General features: G+C 41.1%; 2 protein-coding genes across 5 annotated transcripts in view; both read right to left on the bottom strand.

The window, feature by feature from the left end:
• Positions 1-13,333: 13,333 nt before the first annotated feature.
• On the bottom strand, positions 13,334-16,561 carry ccnb1 (cyclin B1). Its single transcript, XM_062555001.1, has 9 exons — positions 16,403-16,561; positions 16,004-16,141; positions 15,803-15,910; positions 14,932-15,117; positions 14,677-14,835; positions 14,344-14,580; positions 14,124-14,264; positions 13,707-13,817; positions 13,334-13,615 (listed from the first exon to the last, which is right to left on the bottom strand). The coding sequence occupies exons 1-9, from the start codon at positions 16,421-16,423 to the stop codon at positions 13,511-13,513; spliced, it is 1,206 nt and encodes a 401-aa protein (XP_062410985.1). The 5' UTR covers positions 16,424-16,561; the 3' UTR covers positions 13,334-13,510.
• A 1,912-nt stretch (positions 16,562-18,473) lies between these two features.
• LOC134101378 (G2/mitotic-specific cyclin-B1-like) overlaps positions 18,474-23,439 on the bottom strand; it is a 202,480-nt gene continuing 197,514 nt past the window's right edge. The window contains exons 1-9 of one of the 4 annotated variants that reach the window (XM_062555011.1): positions 22,481-22,599; positions 22,192-22,293; positions 22,043-22,114; positions 21,769-21,954; positions 19,645-19,803; positions 19,320-19,556; positions 19,100-19,240; positions 18,872-18,982; positions 18,474-18,728 (exon numbers count right to left, since the gene is read on the bottom strand). In XM_062555011.1, the coding sequence (XP_062410995.1) occupies positions 18,624-18,728; positions 18,872-18,982; positions 19,100-19,240; positions 19,320-19,556; positions 19,645-19,803; positions 21,769-21,954; positions 22,043-22,114; positions 22,192-22,293; positions 22,481-22,507 (1,140 nt within the window). In that variant the 5' untranslated portion in view covers positions 22,508-22,599 and the 3' untranslated portion in view covers positions 18,474-18,623. Of the gene's footprint in view, positions 18,729-18,871; positions 18,983-19,099; positions 19,241-19,319; positions 19,557-19,644; positions 19,804-21,768; positions 21,955-22,042; positions 22,124-22,191; positions 22,294-22,480; positions 22,600-23,439 lie in introns of those variants that run through there. The other 3 variants (XM_062555010.1, XM_062555013.1, XM_062555012.1) reach the window with 3 other exon arrangements.

The following is a 23,439-nucleotide window of genomic DNA, read 5'->3' on the forward strand; positions in this document are numbered from 1 at the left end:
CAGTGAATCTCGTTACAGTATCTTGAAACTTTCATGATTTGCAGTAAACATGGAAGATTGTGTGTCTGTTTCGTGTTTCCATACAACATGCATAAGAGTAATGCAACAGTTACTTATCATTTTGAGCAGTTGTATCAATTGATAGTTAGATCATTGTAAGGAAATGAATAGACGCTCATTTGAAATGTAATGTGCGAATTGCCTTTTGAAATAGTAGTACTTTGATGTTAAGTTGTATCATATTGAACAGGTGAGTTTTGTTGAATGAACAAATGATCTAAGTTGTATGTGTATTGTATCCAAGCAATTGAGAAAAGGATTAGAGTTTTGAAAAATGTGCATTTTGATCATTGGTTGTGAGTTTTGTGTCTAGAGTTGTGAAAAATGACATCAAGGTTCTGAAAATAGTAGCAAAGTGATTGTAAAAAACTGTAACAATAGTACAATAGTTAGATGTAACAGCAAACAATTAAATTGGTAATATTATACTAAGGAGAGTAGCAATAATAAACATCTGTGTCAATTTAATCAGTGGCTTTATGAAAATAATGAAATGCTATAATATACAAACCATAATGCACTCTTAACAAACTAAGTGCTTTAGACTCCTCTTGAAAGACCACCATCACTCTTTCCGTATGTATCTTCAACCATAAATAAACCTGTTGGTCTTTAATATTAAAGGTAAATAGATGAAGAAGGACTATATGCACCACGTGATTCTGAGTATGATTCTGACTCATTGTCTGTCAGATTGACATACAGGTTCTTATTGCATCATCAATATCACTGATCTACTGTTCCTGTCAAATAACTGCTAATCAACTTGATGTGTCTTGATATGTCCCGAGGTCCAAACTCAACAGAGATTACATATAAAGTTTGCCTACAGGAGGAATAAAAAAAGAAAACCCAGTCTAGCAAGTCACAAAAGAACACGAATGCTTTTGAAGGCTTTTGAAGGCCTCCCACTGAAGACCTTACAGACAAAAGTTGGGTCGAGAATCAATCTCTCAAAATCATTCAAAAGACTCTGGGCCACGTCGATGCCATGGCCAATCGGCAAGCAGACAAAATTGAGGGTTATGTCTTCCGGAACAGTCTTTCTCTCCTGTCCTTCTGTGTGTTAACGTGCAATAATGTGTCTCGCAAAATGGGCGACTCTTGCTGCACTGCACCCCAGCCTGGGGTTCGCCCGGCCTCTGTCTTGTTCCATTCTCGCGGAGAATAGAGGCTATTAATAGCAAGAAGCAGCAGGGGAGAGGTGAGCTGTCCATTGAATTGGTCTTCTTAACGACTCCATTATCAGGGGGAATCTCACACTGGTCTGCACTGCAGCAAGGCGCCTCTCTTTGACTGATCAGGCTATTAGATTTCCAAATCTCAGAGGGATTTGGTTTAAGTGCGAATAGCTTCTCAGAATAAAAGACAAAATGCCAAATGTAACCACTGGTGCTCAGGATCTTGTGATTCATTGACAGATTAATGTGCCGATTGCATGACTAAGTTCCTGACTCACTCATCACATAACTTCATGGTTCATGGCTTCATGGTTATTTTTCATTCTTTTATTTTTTGCTTATTCTTTCTAGTGAGTGACTGACCAAGTGAGTGACTGAATGTAGGAATTCATGATTACTTGAATGAATGAATTAATGAATGAATTCATTAATGTGGTTTAAGAAATTGACAAAGTATATTGGGAAGGAAACAAATTAAATTAACCAAAAGCAAAAGGTTAGAAAATGAAACGCATATTCACCACATCTGCCTCTGCATACACATGCTAGCTCGTCTGCAGCCCAAACAGTTACTGCTCAAGTAACAATAACTGATGGAGCATCAGTGAAGGCTTGCAGCTCTCTCCAGGCACGCTGTTGTGGTACACAGGCCTGGAGTAATGAGCACTTTGCACGAGTGTTGTATTGATGCAGTCTGTACAAAGTGTGTCCTTTGGATACGGTCAATAAATACCTTTTCCAGAGGCAGTACCAGAAGGCTTTTGGTGATCAGTAACAACTGTTCTGAATGGAGGCACCACACTCAGTGTAGCCTTTATCACGATAGTTGATTCAATCTGAAATGATATAAGAAAAAACGATGTGCTAGCTGGAGTTAATTTAATTGATTAGTCAATGTTTACTGTCTCTCGTAAATGATCATGCCATTTCATATCGAAAGCTGCATGGATAAAGCGAAGGAAATGACCTTTAGCCTAGGGAATCAGTCAGGTAGTCTCACGTCCTTCTGAGAAAATGTTACCCTGTAAATGATAAGTTTAAGGATGCATTAAAAAGCCCCATAGATTTTCTCAAGAACCTTAACAGACCGGACACATTGTACGCAAAATAAAGACATTAGAAAAAAGTGTGGGTTTTTTTTGTATTTGTTGGGGTAGATTGCCATCTTTCATAGTCTGGTTGACGTGATAAGAAACTTTGTTTGGAATGTATTTGTCTGAGTTTAAAAGGTGAATGGCTATTTGCTGGAATGCCAGCATAGCAAGAGTTGTGTGTATGCAGATAATCCAAACACCAATGGATTTTAAATGACAGCAAATTGAACTGGCCAACACCCTACATTCTTTTGAGTAGTTATACCTGATTTACAATTTACGGAGAAAGAATGATTGAGAGAGAGAGAGAGAGAGAGAGAGAGGCAGACAGAGTAGAGAGAAAGAGAGTGAGACATGACATCTGGAAACATTTTATTCCTATGTGGTTCCTCCGTCTATTCATCATGTACTGGGTTAAACAGAAATGCTTTGCACCAACTCTATCCAAGACAGTACAGAGTCAGACAGACCATTTCAGCGAAATCCAACATTCACCAGGCACCAAAACAACACTGAATTGACTAAATTGAATTGTATTGAATTACACTGATTCGCTGCATTTGTGAATATGAATATGTTGTAAATATGCAGTGAGTCAAACGTGTTATGACCCAATCCTTTGCTTAGCCATTTGATAGAACATGTCTTGTATTATAAAGTCTTTGTTAAATACTTAAAAAAATGAAATAAAAATACAGCATGGCAGTGTTGATAGTGTGTGAAAGAGCTAGGACATGAACAAGATGATTTCTTGTTTCGTTTTTTTGTTCCTGGTGTGAGCTGCCGAGGGCTAACACCTCAGGTGTGTGTGTGTGTGTGTGTGTGTGTGTGTGTGTGTGTGTGTGTGTGTGTGTGTGTGTGTGTGTGTGTGTGTGTGTGTGTGTGTGTGTGTGTGTGTGTGTGTGTGTGTGTGTGTGACCATGAGCAAGATGCTGGAGCCCAAGCTGTTGTTGTGTGAAAGAGAGACAGGCTGTCCCTCAGAGTCGAACAGATTTGTTTTCGCCACAGACTGTGGATTGTGGAAATAGCACCGTGAGAAGGCAGCAAAATGCACTAAAACTGTGAGTGCCTCCCACTCACCTGGGGGGATGAGTTCATGCTGTCAGCTAGTATAATATTTGGAATATTTTGCCTTTGTTTGGGGATGCATTTTGCATTGAAACATGGTGGGGAGATGTTCGTGTGGGATACATTACCATAGTGAAAATGGAAAATTATTCCCGTTATGCAATTCAGGTTCACAATAAGTTTAAATTGAGATTAGAGAGGAGAAGTGATTATCAAATGTCTAGCCCTTCCCTCTGTCCTCACAATGATGAACAGACATTGTGTTTAATGGTCACTAGATGAAAGGGTCATTGCCTGTGTAACTTAACCCGTTGTGTTAATGTGATTGCAGTAAACCTCTAAATGCATTAGAGCAGGGGTGGGGAACCTCCGGCCCCCGTGGGCTGTATGTGGCCCATCAAAGAGTTTGACTTTCCCCCCAAAAGTAGCTCAAAAACACAAAACATAACAAAAATCAACAAGCACACACACACATCTCCATAGCACCATTGTCTGTGTACAGATTTTTGTATTGTCTTTGCAATTGAGTTTTCTCCAGTTTGGCAATCTGGCTTCATACTGAATGTGATTTCTCATGTATTGACTTGACAATGAATATACTACAATTGAAATATTACATATTTATTAAGAGCTACATTTCACAAAGTTGTAACTTAGGCATACTGAAGCGACAGTTATGGTACTTACATTATTTTGTCATGTGTGATTGCGCTATAAAGAAAAGACAACTGAGTTCCATACAAATGGAGCCTATGCGGCCCATCAGAGAGTTTGATCCGGCCCCTGATCAAAATGGCCGATCAGCAATATGTTTTCCGAAACTAAAGAAACTGACTCAAAAGATATTCAATAGGTATTTTCACTTATTTTCAAGTTTGTCTGGGTGACGTTGGGTGAATACATCACACTTTTCACACACATACGAACACATATGCGAACTCAATGCGTTGTAAGGGCAGCTATAGGCCTACACAAGGAAAAAGTTTGAACTACTTGCACCGGACTTTGCTCCAAAGGGCTCTGACAAAATGTTCATAGGCCCTTGAAACATGTTAAAAGAATTGACAATGGCAAAAAGGTTCCCCACAACTGCATTAGAGGATACCAAGTCTGTAGTCTCTGTTATAATAGTTGTCTGCTTATGGCGCCATACAGTGGAATTTGTTTGCCTATAGGGGTAACATTTTGATTGAATTTCTTTTCTCCAAATAAAAATATTACATAGAATACTGAACTTTTATATCCACAAACACAGCATTTGGTCTACAACTATGCAATGGTAGGATTGTTCATAAAGCATTAGAATATATGAATCGTGTAATGTCTGTAGCTTCTGTTTCTCAGTACTATGAAACAAAATATGGTGGCCCATCAACGTCAAAACACTCACATAAAAATATGTCTCCTTTTTTTTACCAATCAGCCCCAAACAACAAGAGAGGAAGAAAGGGAAAACAGATCCAGCAAAAATCCATTTAATCTGCAACCACAGAACTTGTACTTTCAGGAATTTCACATGGATATCCCCACAGACTTTGAGGAGCAACAGCTTGGAGGTTAGTGCAAGCCAGTGATTTTTAACGCCCTAAGCGGCACACAGCTTTTACCGCTGGCCAGAAAGCCCTACGATCCGTGGCAAGAGCTTTTGGCATTACGCTGCACTTTTCTGGGATTTGAAGAGAGATATGTTGATTTGTTTCAACATACTTTTGAAGTCCAAGCAAATTCGTTAAATGGAAGGCATATGTAGATCAGTTTTAGTTTTCACCTCTCTTTTGCTCATAAATAATAAAAAAAATAAAAACAAAATTTCACCATTTATGCTATTTACAGCTTTCTGTCTACATTTTTGGTTGCCAGTTGGCTCATACATTTCATCACATCTTATTCATGTTTAAAATGTATACATTGCTTAAGGCTGAAATGTGTGACAGGGGTTGGTCATTCTGTGCAATATGTTTTGTCCCTATAGGGCTCACATTGACACAGAGTACAGATCTGCTCGTGCGCTGCATTCAGTCCTCCCCGGAGTCCTCCCTCTCTCCTGGCGTCTCCTCCTTGCCGTGCTCTTTTGTCTTTCTCCCTGTCTGTCTGTCCGAGACATCCGTGTCTCCATCTCTCATGCAAACTCATGACTTGTGGCTGGGAGGAGAGAAGAAGAGGGGACGAAGAGGCCAGCCGTTGATGTGTGTATGTAGATAACTGGGGGCTGGATCTGTGTGTGTGTGTGTGTGTGTGTGTGTGTGTGTGTGTGTGTGTGTGTGTGTGTGTGTGTGTGTGTATGGGTGTGTGTGTGTGTGTGTGTGTGTGTGTGTGTGTGTGTGTGTGTGTGTGTGTGTGTGTGTGTGTGTGTGTGTGCGTGTGTATGTGCGTGTGTGCGTGTGTGTGTGTGTGTGTGTCTGTGTGTCTCTTGCAGGGGAGACTCTATCACAAGGGCTCCCAGGGGTCCTCAGTCGGGCTCCACAGAGTTGGGTGACATCATTAGAGCTCGTTTTCTAATGGAGACTCCGGCTGCTGCTGCTGTGTCTGCTGCTGGTCCTGTTGAATAATTTAGGAGCTCATTGCGCACTATATAACCTGGTCAGAGGAGGCTGCACAGGGGCATTTGGCCCTAAGTGCATTAGCTCACACTGGAGGAAACTGTCCGCCATTGACAGCTTCTCAATCAATAAGATGTCTGTTTTTCCCCTGTTGGAAATGGTCAGTGTGTAAGTACATTGCGCAGTGTCCTTGGGTAATATGAAAGGCTCTTTTAATAAAATGTGTTATCATTATTATTGTTGTTTTATATTTGGGTTCAATTTTGAGAAAATTAGCCCAAGCAGAGACTAGACAATAATGCTTCGGTTTGGAGTTTTACTGGTTTTTTGTTGTTGTTGTTTTTTTGTCTCATTCTCATGGTGCACCTTCACTGACTCAGTCCACATCAGAATTCAACAGAATTCCGCCGATGCAGATTTCAAAACCGCACAGTTCACCCATCTGTGTGGAACCAGAACAGAGAGGAAAATGTTTTATTTTCATAATAAAATGATTAACTTAAATGGTAACCTCTTTTTCATAACCTCTATTTCACCTACTTCACATGGAAGATACTGCCCCACTGACCCTGCCACTGGAGTTTAGATTTACTCAGAGCGACGTGACTGTTTGTCCATCGCTCGCTGCCCTTGGACTCTGACTCCCCAGGAGGTTTTCCATGTAAGCAAGACAAACCTGCAGCTAATAAGGAAGACTCAGAATTCCTGGAAGTCAAAGTGAATGTTGGGCTACACCAGGAAGCATATGATTCACCGGGGTTAGAAAGAAATTTGAAATGCAACACAATAGATTCAAAGGGCTGGTTATTATGAAGAAATTGTGTTTTGAAATGTGTCAGTTGCTCCTAGGCTAAATATCTGACGGGAAAAAGGAAAGAGGTGAGATGTGAAGAAACTTGATTACAGAGAATTTCCAGGAAAGCGCTGACTTGAATTACACAAAACTCTTCTCTTGAGCCACCTCTTACTGTGTGTGAAAGTTGTGAAATACCAATTAAAAAGTGGATGTAGATTGGTCATTATTTCAGAGAAATGATGTACTGCCCTCTCTCTCTGCCCTTCCTCTCCCATTTGATCAGTGCTCCTTTCAAGATAAACTAGCGCAGTGTTGAACTATTACAAACTATTGTAGAGAACATTCTATATAATGTCATATAATTTATCTTATGTGATAACGTCAACAATATTCAGACCAAAACCATTGCACCCTATGGTTGAAATGGTTCATTAATTTTTTCAAATGCACTGAAAATCCACTTGACAGTGCTATTGAGACGAAAGGTGAGTAATCATTTGTTTAATGACACTACCACCATTAGCAGTTCAGTCTTCAATGGAGTGATCCATTCAATGATAGCAAAGAGGTACGTTGGTCATGTGGGAATGAATGCGAGAAAGAGGAAGAGGAAGATGAAAAAAAAACATTACGGCATCTCCATTGAGCCAGCTGTATACAGGCCACTCCCGCAGACAACAAAGAGGCAAGTGACCCTGAAGGTTAATTTAGTGAGTGTCAACTCCCCCCTTGCCTCCGCACCCAATGCCCCAAGGATTTACAGCCACGGAGGATGCACGGGGCTCACTTGCAAAGGTCACATTACAGCATTCTGCTGGTGGCTCCACCCAGATATTAAACTATGACTCATTGTTGTACCATTACAACCAACCGTGCTCTTGCGAATACTGCTAATTTGTATAATTTCAGGGCTTTCTTAGGTGTATGTTGGTTAGAGGCATGTGACTCCCACATCGCATCACTTGTTGAATAGCATTTTTTTTCCTACAGTAATTTACAGTAATTAACATTTGTTTTACAGCTGATTCTGAATGTTGTTTTGTGCTGAGGTCATATCTGGCTTGTTTTTATATATATAAAAAGTAGTGTATGCCTATTGTCTAATTTGCGCTTTTGGCACAAGACAGACCAAAACTCTTTCAATATTGTCTGGGGCCAAAATCACCTGGTCCATTGCCTGTCAGATTATATAGGATAAGAATGTAGATAATAAGTACTGTACATCCACAGCCAGACCCACAGAGGTCATCGTCACCCACACAGGGCTGTTCATGGTTCCACTGAACACCTTATTAGTTTTTCTCACCTAAATAATTGAATGTCAGTGCCGTTGTTTGAGCGTTCAAAGGAAAAGGTTACTTGGCTCTATCTGCGCTGCAAGAGACCATAGAAATCTAACAGCAATTACAAATCCACATGGGTAACAAAACCCATTCAGTACCTACAGTGCATGTAATCCCACTTGCAATTAGTGGGAGAACAGAGAACGTTCCTATTTGTGAGCTGTAACTATTGCCCATGGTAATACGATCAAACTTTCCCCCCACTGTACTTAAGCACATTTGTGACCCTGTAAAGCGGAACCAGTCGTTTCGGTAAAATTAATTAAATTAAGTTAGTGTGCTCACGTGAACGGCCATAAACTAAGCTTTCCAACGATATGTATATCGAGGGTATTACACAAACTATCGCTAAGATAACAGCATCCAAAGTTGACATGGTTCTCCTGTCACGATATGCCAGAAGAGGAGAAATCACCTTTTTAAGCAGCGCGTGCACAACGGGAATGACAGCAAATGTGTTGAATCTTCGCCGGGTTTAACAGTCAAAACGTATGTTTTTCCGTGAAATGCGTTCACGATATGAAACTGTAGACTGTAGCCTATACAGTCGAATGAGGCGAAAACGTGAAATTCAACATTTTAACCCGGACGTTTGTTATTGTTGATTTTCTCAAAATAACGTTGTGCGCAAAACGACTGATTTCGCTATGAATGGTCACATTTATAGTTTTTACACATAATCACAGTGTTGCTTAAAGCCCTCAGATAATCATAATGGAGTCTAGGTTCAGTTAGTGCTTTATGGACAGACATTTGATAGATATTAATAACCCAGACACTTCCATTCAAATGCTGTTTGTATTCATCTCATATGTGCCATGTCTACAAATGCAAGTGGATGTTTTTGCAGATATTAATTCAGGTGACACTTTAAATGGCCCACTAGAAATAATGAAGCTGTCAGTATACATTCAACAAATGTTGAACACAGTAGTCATCTAAGCCTTACTTTGAACTATCTGTCAACAAGCTCCTATCATAGACCATAAAATAAAACTTGACCCATTATAAGCCATCAGAATACTTGCCTATGCATGGATTCACTGCCATAGAAGTAACTTTTATTCATTAACCTTTCATACCATGTGTCATGAACAAGTTTGTTTGATGACTCAGCATTACCATTCAGAATGGTTAACAGTACTCTGGGGGCTGAGAGGATCCAGTCAGTGGATAATAAAAGGTAATCTTCCCTTCCCTCCATGTGTTACTGTTCAATCGTTGGATGACAAAAGTTCATCTTTTTTGTCCAGCCCTTGATTACAACACACACCAACTTTGGTGTATCTCCCTAAAATGAACCAGAGAACATTCTTACTGATGACCATGCAAGTATCTGAAGGCCTTTTTCATCCGGTAAGTACTCATCATTCAGGGAATTGTCTTTTCTCATGCAAGGCTAATATACTTTTGTCATAGGTAAATTTATGATGTGTTGTGTTTTCCCAATAGTCACACGTGTTTTCAACTGACACCTTTTCTGTTATGTCTATGTCTTCAAATTCTTGACACAAAAGACTAGACAAAGATAGATCGCGTTGCACAATTTTCTTTTAAATTATAACTTCCAGTCAGTCAGTATCATGATTCAGTGTGGTACTACAAATCAGAGAAGTCAGAAGTCTTATAACCAGATCTTGCAGTACACAGATTTGTCTTGGCAGAGTGGCCGATCCCGCAGACATCCACAAGTGCTTGTGACATAAAATATTGGACCAAAACATTGCCAAGCGGATAAGACCGTGACACATCGTCAAATCATTCAGTCTCCAAGTAAGATCCTTTGGGGACTGCTTCACTTTCCAGGAACTTGTTGCGTGAATAGGCCACAATGCAGAGAAGGAGAGAGAAGGGGAGAGAAGGGGAGAGAGAGAGGGAAAGAGAGAGAGAGAAAATAATAAGTGCCTGGAGTTTCTTGTGCAACAGTTTTATCACCAAGGCAAGGTGGCTGGACTAGCGGGGGAATACGGCAAAAAAGGTGGCCTCCATGTTTCGGGTCCGACAGTGAGAGAGGTCACCCAGTCTGAAGGGGGAAAAGTTCTGCTCGGTTAATTGGAGTGAACCACAGTCCCAGCACGCCGTAGCCTTTTCACACCTGGTTGGAGCGGCCCAACACTGTCAGGGGCCACAATGGCAGCCTTTCTTCGCCCTTCATGTGCCATTGAACAGGAGAGATCTGTAAAGTTCAGGAAGCACATTGGGCTTTTATTTGAAAATCTATAAATTTTGAAAATGAATGCCTCTTGTGTTTATTTATCCTCGCCGCCTCGCGCCCAGAGAATCCAGCCTTGGCTGCCAGCTGTGAACCTATTAGCACCCCTCGGCTTGTGTCAACGAGCCACCACTTCGCCTTTTTTTGGAAGGGGGGGGGTTATTGAATCATGGACATAGACACGCTGAAACTGAGTTCAAAATGTCCATCACTCACATAATCAGCAGGGGTGACTGGCTCTATTGTTTTTAAGGAGAGATAAAATGTCGGGCCCTCCGTGAAATTCTATTTCTCGCCACTAATCAAATGAAGCGAGCGATGAAGCAGGACTCTGCCACAGAGCTCGAGCGAAATGAAGGGGCAGAGAATGAGGTGCAAATGCACTTAGACCAAAAGTTATCTTTGGCGCATTGGCCTTTTCAAGCTCAGATATGAAAATATTAACCTTAGGCACAGAGAAAGCAGTCTGAATAACACTGAGATGGTCCAACAGACTATCCATTTGGTCAATTCCACATCTCTTCATGATTCTGTGGGCAGCTACTGGTTTCAATCCTCTCCCCATTCATCAGGGTTCCTCAGTGCGATGCCATTGTGTTGTTCTGTGGGAGCTCAGTTTTTTTTTTTTTTTGAGCTTCGATCCAAGTGCTGGTGGGCCCACGTTCTCGCGAAGCGGTGTTCTTCAGGAGGAATCCGTCGACTTGTAAAGTGATCTGGCTGCCCAGCCATGACCTCAGCCTTCAAGCACGAACGCTCAGCGTGGGCCTGGGTTTTAAAAGCACAGCCTTCCCGAGGAACTGAGACTAATTATCATTAGTCCCCACGGAGAGCTCCACAGTGGAGCTGAGGAGATAAATTGTACTCTCCACAGAGAGAAGAAAGGAGAGGTGGGGTGTGGGGGGGGGAGAAGCTAAATTGTACTGTAAATGTAATGAAAATAATAGATTAATTCAGTAAAGAGGTTAAATTGCCTATTGAGCAGGAGGAAAATGTTGTCCTTAAGGATTTTGCATAGATGTTCAGTCTGAAAGACCATTATGTCTCAAACTCAACTGGATAGTGAAATCTGACTTAGGATTTCCCCTCAATTAAATTATTCTTCAAAAACGAAACGATAAAAAATAATAAAGAATGATAAAGGTATGTCCATCCATCCATATTACAGCTGATTGCCTAATTATTATCTGCAAGTATGATGCAGCAGGTCTTTCTGAAGACGTTTGCTGACTGGTCAGTTGGTTGCTAAAAGGCCAAAGGATCTGCTCAGGGAAGCCAGATGGTGGTCTGGATGGACAGCTTGTGTCCTTCATTCCTTTGGGATTTCACTTCCCCTCAATCCCTCAAGACCTCGGATGTTCGAAAAAAAAAAAAGAAAATGTTAGGAGAATGCCCCTCCCTTGTCTCCAGAGAGTTCAACCCAAAATTGCTTGTGTAATTGATTTCGGCATTGCTAACACCCGGATTCTGATGATACTGTCCTGGATTTGTTGACATCTGCTCCTTAAACCATTGGGTGGGAGGAAAGACGCTGACTCTGAGCACCTTGTGGGCCTCAGAGAAGAAAGGTCCACACGTGTGGCAAGAAAAAAGCCCCAATAAGAGGCAGCAATAATAGACACAATGGTCTAAATAAACAGATATGGTCTCTATGCCGGAAATGGGAAAACCCATGAACACAAATTCAATATATAGACCTTAAATCATAGGTTTACTGTTTTGACCTAACTAATTGAAAGGTAAATAAACTGGTAGTGAAGACACTATTTTCTATAATAATAAATAATTTATTTGCTTATAATTCAATTTGATGGTTGGATTACAAAAAAAGATGATTGTTTTTGAATGACCACTAGCTGAAATAATAGACAATACAGTCAACATTTACATGTCAGCTGTACCAAGCTCCAAAGTGCAGGACACCTGGTGGTCTCCAACACCTTAGTCACATTTAGCTACAGAAAAGAACAAGCAGGGGTGTTCTCTAAAACGACCACAATTAAAGAGTGCAGTGAAAAGAAAACCAGCCCTTAAAGTCTTCCAGTGATCATTACAGCGAGAGTGCACAAACACAGCCAGCTCAAGGGCGCCATCTACTGGCAAGAGAAAGAAGTTGTCAAAAGAACAGTGACTGTTACTAAAGGCACATTTCACAGAATCCACTCAAACACAAATTCTAGGGATAGCGCTGACAAAGCTCTTGGTATAACTATCCAGGTAGTTCAAGAAGAATGTACTACCTACAGCCTAGTTGCAGTCAAGTAACCTCAACCCTAAAAGACCCAAGAATTGTACACAGAAAAAAGGATCTCAAAATTGCGTTCAAATTGTTTTAAGATCAGTAGTGAACATTACATTTTAATAAATCTGAAGTTGTGGACACATGCAAGATCCTCCATACTTGCCATCACACATTGTGCATGATACTTCTACATGAATATATTTTGTGATCAGTCCATGGCACATCTGCACAATACCTTTTAAAAATAGTTGAGTGGGTCAGCACAAGTGCCATTTTTGTTCAATGTGAGAACTGTTCAGCACACCCTGTCTATTGTTGTCAAGTTATTCAAGTTTCTGGTCAAGTCAAAGTCAATGCTTTGAAATAAAATCAAGACTTTAGGAGCGGTGTGCTCTACAAAATGGCAACTCTTAATGGGTCCTCTAGTTAGCATTGGCTCAAGGTTGTGCCAGAATTGCCATGGGACACCTGTTTATGCAGTTGACCGGGTCTAAGACAAATTCTAGAATAAGCTAATTCTGACCCGGCGAACAACTAAAGACAAGTCTGCAAGGTTTAACAGTGCAAGACACACGGAAGTCCTGTCGGAGCAGCAATAATAAGCATCCAACATCAATGTGACTAGCTACACCAGATGTGATAACAGCATGTGCACATGCAACCAGTCCCCTCTACAAATGGAACACTTAAAAAAATAGGGCACCCATTAGCCCAGGTCTAAGGTTCCTGAAATGTAATTTTAAAACCCATTTAAGTCACTCACACAGGTTACACAATTCACAGAAAAGGATGTACAACAATGAGATTAAAAGGTTTATTAAAAGCATATCAAATCTGAACAAGAACATAGTGATTGAAAAACACTGTTATGCATAATGAGGGCAGTCAGATTGTACATCAGAGTCAATAAAAAAGGCTTAAAAACATGAAATAGTTACACTTTGTACAGTCAGCACATTGTGCCAAAGTCGCACATCTCACGAAGAGACTTCTTTGGCAAGGTTCTTGATTAGAGAAGACTTCAACTGAGAAATAAGGGCAATTCTCATCTGTTTCTGACTGGAGTATTTGTTCTTCACAGCCTATAAGAGAAAATAATTTGTTGAACACAGACACCGACATAACAGACATAAAAAAAAAGAATAAATGACAGCAAGTGCAGTGCTGACTTACCAAGTGTTTTGTGAGGCCGTCGTTCACCTTGACGACATTCTTGGCAATGTGCCTCATAGCTGGAACCAAGCTTTCCTCTGCATAGCCCATGTAGTGTTGCAGCGTGGGAGTCTGGTGCAGAGGGTTTAATAGAGAGTCACACACTGCAGTTGCCTGAACTCACACAAGCTAGGTAGCACTTTCCTTTTTAATCATGCCCCCAGAGAGTAGCCCTGTTTTCCCCTGAACTTGAAATGCCTCTTAAATTGAACCTTTGTCTACACAGGATCTGCATTGCGACTTGTGCCAAGAGAGCAGCATAGCGTTTCAAGTTAAACTGGTAACTACTCTTGCCCTTAGTGAGCATGGGGACTTTGAGCAAGGTGTGCTGAAAATTCTCAGAACGGTGTGATCAGAATGGTGTGGTGAGTAACTTACCCATTCGCCACAGCTGTAGACTTTGAGCGTGAGGGCGAAGGCAGCACTTGCCACCTGAGAAGGCGGGAAGTGAACCATCTCATAGTCTACCATGGTGAGCTCCACAAAGTATTTAGCCAAAGTGTGATGCTCTGCAGTGACCTGTTAAAAGTAAAAAAGAAATTAGCCTGGTCAGATGCAGAAAAACAGAACAAGCAGTTTGTGTGGATAGCTACTGTACCTCTCCAATTTTGGAAGCTCTACGGAGAAACTGGAGGGGCAGTGGGCGACCAAAGCTGAAGTTGAGGACCCTCAAGATTTTCATTTCCATGTCCCGGATCTGAGCAGTGGTGTAAGCGCGGTCAGTCACATAAGCAAAGTCTGCAATCTCTGGGGGATACATCTCCTCATATTTGGAGGCGATGAACATGGATGTGACTCCAACAAGCTGGAGCTGCTTCTTGGGGACTGGATTATCCTGAGGAAACAAGAAAGGAAAAACGAAAAAAAAAAAGTCAAGCATGGGACAAATCACCAGGGACAGACAATGTGATGCCCCGGGAGTAGTGCCTACCTGGAGAAAGCGATCAATGATGGCGACGGTCATGTACATAGTCTCCTGCAGCAGCCTAAATTTGATCTGAACCTGAACCAGCCAGTCGATAAGGATGGCTCGCATGTTTCCAGTGACCTCCCGCCCCTCCAGATAAGTGGGCCTCACTGCCTGTTCAGTCTGAAAGAGGGAAGACAAAATTCAGTTTCTGCAAAACAAACCAGAAGCAAATAATCAAGGTGTTTAAGTCAGTGGGATGCTCAAGCAAACACAAACCTCCAATTGCCTCAGGTACTTGTAGATATCCTTGACATACTCGCTGCACAACATGGGGTTGTCATAGTCATCAGCATCAACATCCTTGATGTCCTCAATCAGAGCATCTGAAAAGGCCTGGCAAAGGTCTTCTGATGCACAACCAGAGGTCTCCATGGGCACAGGCGAGGTAGGGGCTGACAGAATCTGCAACAAGGAACACATGGTTGTACTTAACCCCCATTTGCAGCAGCCAACTTACTGCAGAACACTTGAATACACCACTGCCAAGAAAGGAAAGTAAAACTAGTTGCATAGTCAAAACACATCCCTAGAATTGTGCCTGCTAGGTGGAGCGATTAATGGACTACACAGAATCTTAAGCCAACAGCCCAACTCAGACAAGCCAAGCTGTATTGATTAGGGAAACAGGGCATATTTAAATAAATGGTATGCATCTGGGCAGCAGCATTACAAAACTAAAATCATAGTATCAAGTGATTGAATGGCCATTCAAAGAAGCTGCCCTCAAAGATCCTATTCGTGTTACCAGCCCAAGTGCAGTACAGTGCCCAACCACCAGGGTACTCACAACAGGAGTGACAAGTATGCAACAAATTCAAAAAGAAACACAATATCCGGTTTCGATAACAGAACATGAGGGAGCTAGCAATATTTCTCCATTTTCCTAACAAAAACGAATTGCTGCGTTATATTATTGTGCAGAATGCATTCTACTATGTGGCATTCGTTGAAATAAGGGACATTTGGCCTTGCATTGCAGTTAAACAAAGGCCATGGGCAATAGTGCTACAGGTCAAATATAAACGAATCCCTGATGAAGAGGGTTATGAAGAGGTTTCGGAGTTCTGAAAGATAAAACAAAACTCACCTTAGGTTCGACCTCAGCCTTTGCGACCATTTTTGGTTCAGCCTCTGGAGCCTTCTCTGGCTTTGTTGGCTTCTTTTCAACCACCTTAACAGCTTCTGCCTTGGCATCCTACACACATTTCGAGGGGGGCAACGTTAATAACATTTAAAAAAAAATCGATGAGATAAACAGTGGAACAACCAAAAGTGTCGTATGCATTACCTTCTTCAAGGTCGGCCGTGAGACTGCGACGTTATTACCGATTTCACCAAGAGCTGCCCTCGGCCTCAGCGCAGGCTTTCCCACGGCGGCGGCCTTGCCAGGCAAGACATTGGCGTTTTCACCAGCCAGGCGAGTACTCTAAAAGAAAATATAAACCCGTTTCACATTAGCCTCACCACAAAAGTCACCGATGCAGGAATTAGTACATCTAAATATAACGATAAGTTAGCAAGTTAACACAGCACAATCACGTTAGCTGGCTATGAAGAAGAACCAGCTGAACAAGAATTTAAAGCGCTCCCTTTCTCACAGCAATGGAGCGTACAACTAACTTGCCAAATAAAATACTAAACTTAAATTAAACAACACGTGAAAGACCAAGGAAAGAATTAAACTTACTCTTGTGATGCGGAGAGCCATTTTCGAGAAAAAGTTGCGTTGAACTGAGAGAACACACACTTGCTTCAGCAGGGCAAACACACAGTATCCTACTTCCTATCCAATGGGTTTAAAATGTCGCTCGCTCGCTCTTGATTCGTCGCATTCTAAACGATTCTGCAACCTGATTGGACAAACTACAGCTGATTGGAATGCGTTCCTACGACGACTGATAATCATGTGACTACAGCCAAAGATGCATCACAGCTGTGAAAGGCTGAGCCAAATGTAATCTGGCCTATCAAATAGGCCTAGGCTTTAAATAAATAATAATAAAAAAAAAAAAAAAAAAAAAAAAGGACTGTTGCATGATTCACAACTAGTAGGAGTAGTGCATAATCAGATTGGTTAAGAACAATCGATTAGGGTCAGGATAATTCATTACATCTTTTCACCACCTAGTGTATCTGTGTGTAGGCTAATGAGTAAAAGTAGCATTTTTTCTGCTTTGCACTAAAATTATATTATTGTGTTTATTTTAATGTGGTGGACCTTTGGCTAGGCTATTTTAAGCCAATATCCATAGGCTTACTGAGAGCAGAACTGTTAACATTTCGAAGCAGATTTCTAGGCTAAATACAAGATGAAGCATTTCATCACAAGTGTTAACGTAAACAGAATGGACGGAAGATAAAAAAAAAAATAGGATGGATTTTTCTGTTTCATGAATTAGGCTAGGTGAATAGCCTACAATGGCAGTGTGTTGGACCTCATGTAGGCTAATTAATAATGGACATGTGTGAAGTTTAGGCTACTTTATTTCCATGTGTGAGGATCATTCTTTCAGCTTGCATATATAAATTATAAATTCAAAACTGCTCAAGAGTAGTTTCCATGCAGCCAAATAGGCTAAACAAATCTGAAAGCTGGTAGATCTGACACTCACGTGTAGGCCTAGTGTAGCCTACACAATGTGTGTTGTAGGAAATTGGATACTGGGATACTCACACAGACACATTCTTAACCTGTTAACTCTGAAAAACACATTTAATAATAAAGCGCCTTTCGTGACACCCAAGGTCACTTTACAAAATCACATACAAATAAAAATGAAGAGAAAAACTAAATAAAAAGTCAGTCAGTCCATAAGCTTTCTTGAAATTTAAGAATAACATTTCGAATAGGCTAAAAGGTTTAATACAAATTACAATACACATTATACACAATGTTTTAAGTGTAAGGGCAATAATCAATGAGGGCACAAGTTAAAAACAAAAATCACATTAACCTTGCATTTAAAGGGTCCTCAACCAAAACTGCTTATGGATGCGTGCTTGAGCTTTACCATCAGTAAAAGCAGAAACTGGAAAAAAATAAGAAACTAGGCATGCCTCAGAGCCTAAAATGCAATGAAGGTTCAAGTGCAACAAAGGTCAGATGTTGAAACAAATGTCAAACCCATGCCACACAAAACAATTCATTTTGAAAGTCACTATTAAACATAACCAGTTACTTAAATACTTGTTATGCCTTCACCATTATGAAATACAACTGGTTTTACCAGACACATTCAAAATATAGTCAGCCTAACCATTTCACGGTCTGCAAATGGAACTCAACAGTGCACCCAATTGTAACCTAGCTGTAAAGCTCCTTGCAGTTTTGGTGCAGGAATGGTGGCCGTCTCGCTTCCCCCCTAGTCTGTCTACAGAATAGTCTTGCAACTTTGGGCCGGTGGGTTGCCATGCCAGCCTCAGATTCTGAAAGTCTTGTGGTGATGAACTGCTGTATTGCACATACACGCCAGGCACCAGCTAGAACAAGTAGCGGTGGAGTTTCTCAGACAATCATGACAGAGCCAGCGAAAAGAAGCAGAAAGCAAGTATAGTTGTCAGAACATGGAAACAAGAAACGGTGGACTAACAGAGCAAGAAGTGTTGTAAAATAAATACTCTGAAGCTGTAGGGGGCGCCAAGCAGAGAAAACTGCAAAAAAGCAAGAAAACAGTGAAGACATGGCCAAAACTGCATAGGGTCCCTTGAAAACCAATTCCAGGTTCCCCCCGGTTGTACAAGTCAGAGAAAGACGTAGAGATGATTAAAAAGTTTATTAAAAACATTGAAAACATTTATTAAGAACAAGTGATTGAAAACAATTGGCATAATCAAAGCCAATAAAAAATGTTTACAAACATGATAGTTACACTTTGTACAGTCAACACATTGGACCCAAGTCCCAGATCTCACGAAGAGATTTCTTTGGCGAGGTTCTTTATTAGAGAAGACCTCAACTGAGAAATAAGCGCAGTTCTCCACTGTTTCTGACTAGAGTATCTAGTCTTCACAGCCTATAGAAGAAAAGAAATGTAAATATACAATTAGCTGAAGATGGACACTGAAAGTCAGTGCTGGAAGGAAATTCATGAAACACAAGTCAGCACATTTTACACAAGACTTCAAAATAGTGACCACGAGTGCAGTGCTGACTTACCAAGTTTTTTGTGAGGCCTTCGTTCACCTTGACGACATTCTTGGCAATGTGCCTCATAACTGGAATCAAGCTTTCCTCTGTGTAGCCCATGTAGTGTTGCAGCGTGGGAGTCTGGTATAGGTTTGAGAAGGGGAAACGGTCATCAGGGTCCCATTCAAAAAGGTGTATTTTAAAAACCCATTTATTTTTTTATTTTTTTAAAGGGTGTAGGGGTGCATTGTGACATACCCATTCTCCACAGCGATACAGTTTCAATGTGAGGGCAAAGGCTGCACTTGCCACTTGAGAGGGTGGAAAGTGAACCATGTCATAGTCCAGCATGGAGAGCTCTGTTAGATACTTAGCCAGGGTGTGGTGCTTAAAAGTAACCTACAAAATAAGCACAAACACACAGTCTTGACCAATGCCAATTAGTAACAGTCACTTTACAATTCTTTTTATAACGTACATCTCCAATCTTGGCTGCTCGTCGCAGGAACTGAAGGGGCTGTGGGCGCCCAACACTGAAGTCAAGGACCCGCAGGATTGTCATCTCCATCCATCTGATTTGTACGGCAGTGTAAGTGGAGTCAGCAACAAACACGAAGTCCGTGATCTCAGGGGGATACATCTCCTCATACTTAGAGGCAATGAACATGGCAGTTATGCCCACAAGTTGGAGTTGCTTTTTTGGCACGGGGTGGTCCTGCCAGGAACACAAGAACCAAAAGCTTATGCAACAACAACACACTGCACACATACACACTCCATAATCATATGAAGATCATTCTTACCTGGAGGAAGCGGTCGATGATTGCAACAGTCAAATACATGGTCTCCAGAAGCAGTTTGAAGTTGACTTGGACCCGGATGAGCCAGTCAATAAGGATTGCACGCATGTTCTCTGTTACTTCCTGGCCCTCAAGATATCTTGGCCTGACTGCCTGGTCAGACTGGAGGAAGAGGTTGACTTAAAAGTACTACAGTTAAGCCCAAAATTATTAGCCCCCCTGAAATTTTGGAACATTACTCCAAAATTCTCCCTACATTTTTCATCCCTGATCAAATTTTAAAAATCAAACATTCGCCAGTGTTATTATGTAGAATCTGGTGCATTTTGGAGTGTTAATATATTATTAGGAATGCTTAATCTCAAATTGTGTGAAAAGTGGAGTGGTCAAAATTATTAGCCCCCATGTGATTTTTTTGCTTTCAAACACACACGACCAACCTGTCACCTTTCAAGCCACACCTTTGCAGTAAGTTAATGTCCAGACAACACCTGAACACCCAACCAGCATTGATTGTTTACCTAAAGAATTCAAGGAACAGGCCTACAGGCACTTGAACACCTGTCTGAGAGGGGACTGCCTTTACAGGCATACTGAAGATAAAGGAAATCTGTCTGGACCTCAGAAAGAACATCATTGAGGCCTATAATATGGAGAAAGGCTATACTGTAATCTCTAGATGCTTCACATTCTGTAGAACAGCCGTGCAAGGCATCATTACAAAGTACAAAGAGTTCCAAGTTTGTGCATAACAAACCTAAGTGTGGATGAAAATGCTAAATATCTCAATCTAGAGAGAAAAATCAGGGATGTTAGCAAGGAACCCTGCACATCCGCCAAAATGATAGTTGCTGACCTTGAGACCTCTGGGGTTAAAGTCTTGAGGAAGACAGTAGCTAGGGTTTTTTATTGTGGAGGCCTCCAAGGTCATCGGCTGAGAAAAAACCCATTACTCCAAAAGGGGCGCTTCAAAGTCAGACTGAACTTTGCCCATGCACATTTAAAAGCTAAAAATGAGTTTTGGAAAACTGTCCTTTGGTCTGATGACATTAAACTGGAGCTGTTTGGGCACATGGATGTTGCCTATGTTTGGCGAAAAAAGGGAAGGCCTACAACCATAAAAATACAGTTCCCACAGTGAAGCATGGTGGTAGGAGCATCATGTTATGGGGCTGTGTTGCTGTCTCAGGTACAGGGAGCCTTGTTCAGGTGCATGGGATCATGAAAACGAAAGATTATGTTGACCTTTTGAGGGATAACATGAAGACAGCGGCTCTTAGTCTAGGCTTAGGTCACCACCAGGTCCTTCAGCATGATAATAACCCAAAGCATAGTGAAGTGGTCTAAAATGCCCTAAAGGATACCAAAATCAAGGTGCTGGAATAGCCTACACAGAGACCAGACCTCAACCCCATTGAGAATCTGTGGCACGTGCAAGAGTCCATACAAGAAAACCATGCAGTTTGGACGAGCTGGAGCTAAAGAGTGCTTAAGAGATATGTGCCAACATAGTAAAAGACTATTCAAAGAAGTTGTTATCAGTTGAAGCAAAGAAAGGCTACACTATTGACTATTAATGGTCTGGGGGCTAATAATTTTGAACATGTAAATTCTTGCTTTTCTTGTCACAAATCAGAGCATGAGTAAACAATGATCATCAAACTTTGTGGGCATACTGTGTTTGCGCTTCTGTAATCATATAAACTAGGCACATTCTTGGAAATGGTCATTTTCGTGTATAAACAAAGGATTGTGTCTGAATTCATAAGGGGGGCTAATAATTTTGGGCTTAACTGTATATTAGCATTTTGTCACCAGTATGCAGGTCAGACAAGATCTTCAACTGCATTGGTAATCTTTGGAAAACAGCCATCTAAACACAATCTAGCCTTTAACTCCCATCTAACAATTACATTCTTAGAGTCACAGGTCTGTAGAAGTTTGTTTTTTATTATTATGCTGTTAACTTATTTAGGCAATTAATATTTTAACCTAGGCTATGAATTTAATTTAAAATGTTAACTTTAGTGTTAATGTAATGTTTGAGGTCAATTGCTTTGGGCAAATGTCTCCCAACAACTATAAACATGAATACTAACCATAGACTCCTCCAGTCTTAAAACAAACCTCAAGTTGTTGTAGATATTTGTAAATGTCCTTGATATATTCACTGCAAAGCATGGGGTTATTATAGTCCTCTGCATCCACATCTTTGATGTCTACAATCAGAGCATCTGAAAAGGCTTGGCAAAGATCTTGAGGTGCACTGCTCTCAGTCTCCATTGGTTCCGGGCAAGCTGGGGCAGGCATGATCTGTGAACAAGAGCACCAGCAAATGACACAAATCTCATGCAAAAAAAGCATCCAAAAAGCAGTGACCATCACCCTCTAGTCAACTGACCTTTACATCAGGCTCGAAGACAGGTTCATTGCGAAGTTGTGTTGGTTCCGTGGCTGCCTTAACAGGTGCTGGCTTAACGTCCTACCACAAAATATAGTTAACTGATGCATTTGACATAGTCAACAGAACTGCTTCAAAGCAAATCTTACCTTCAAGGTTGCCCTTGACACTGCGTTAGTGGTCAGAGCGCCAAAAACCTGCCTTGACCTTAGTGAGCGTATTGGGCCTTCAGACGGTTTTTCCATAGCAGCCTGATTGAGCAAGCAGAAAAATTGTATCTCATTGCCATTACACAATTCCCATTACAACAATGGTTTGAAAGATGTTGTCAATTCTTAAGTAATATAGCCCACCTCTTCTCCCACAGCACAGAGAGACAGAGAGACAGAGAGACAGAGAGACAGAGAGACAGAGAGACAGAGAGACAGAGAGACTTACTGTAACTTTAGGCCTACGGAGATCCATTAGAGTATTGGTGTATGAAATGCCCGAATTTGCTCAATTATTACACACGTCTAACGAATTTAAATGGTCTCTCTCTCAAATGTGATTCGAGCACGCACCTGACTTGATTAACAAGCTGCCATCTTTGCCCATATAAGGAAAGAGATCCGGGAGTTAATTGAAGCTAACTGCCTATGGCAAATTGCATGGTAAGTTAGCTCTGGGGTAGCAAAGATCAAAGTGTGCCGTCTTCACCGAAGATCACAGTATCCACTAAACGGTAGAGGACAAAACGGTGTAGTGAAAAACGTCTGCATTTCCAATGTCATCATCCCCGCGAGAGTTTAACAGGTGCGATAATTGAAAATCCCCATGTTATTCTCCCATAGAAAATAATCTCAACATACCGGATCTCCTTAATTGGGCAAAGATGGTGCCTTTTTTGTAGGCGAACTTCAGAGGTCTATAAATAAAGAAGAATCCGCCGTGTCATTTGGGTTAATGTTGTGGGGGGCAAAAATTAACAAGACAACATTTAACTATTCCATACTGTTAACTAGGCTATTCCAAATGTCATGGAAAAACTGTTAACATGTAACTATAACAGCTGTTACCAGCTCATTAAACTGAAAGGACTCGTAGACTAGGCCAACTGCAACTGCAACAAGCGGGGCTGGCGTGCAGCCCTGCAGTCGTTCCAAGAATATCGTTCAACTCATAATAATAATAATCATGCATGACAGTCACACAGGTAAATGGCCATCAACATTATCAATGTACTAGTACCTCCAAAGGCACGCACTAGTAATAAGAAATAGTATAATAGCATTGAATGAAGGCATTTATAAGCTAGATTGAAGGATCTTCATGTAGAGCAGAACATTAGTTTCCACCGCAATGTGGCACTTTAACCACTAGGAGGTAATAAAGGCACACTATGAAAACTGTGAGAT

Source organism: Sardina pilchardus, chromosome 14 (assembly GCF_963854185.1).
Source record: "Sardina pilchardus chromosome 14, fSarPil1.1, whole genome shotgun sequence".
NCBI lineage: Eukaryota > Metazoa > Chordata > Actinopteri > Clupeiformes > Clupeidae > Sardina > Sardina pilchardus.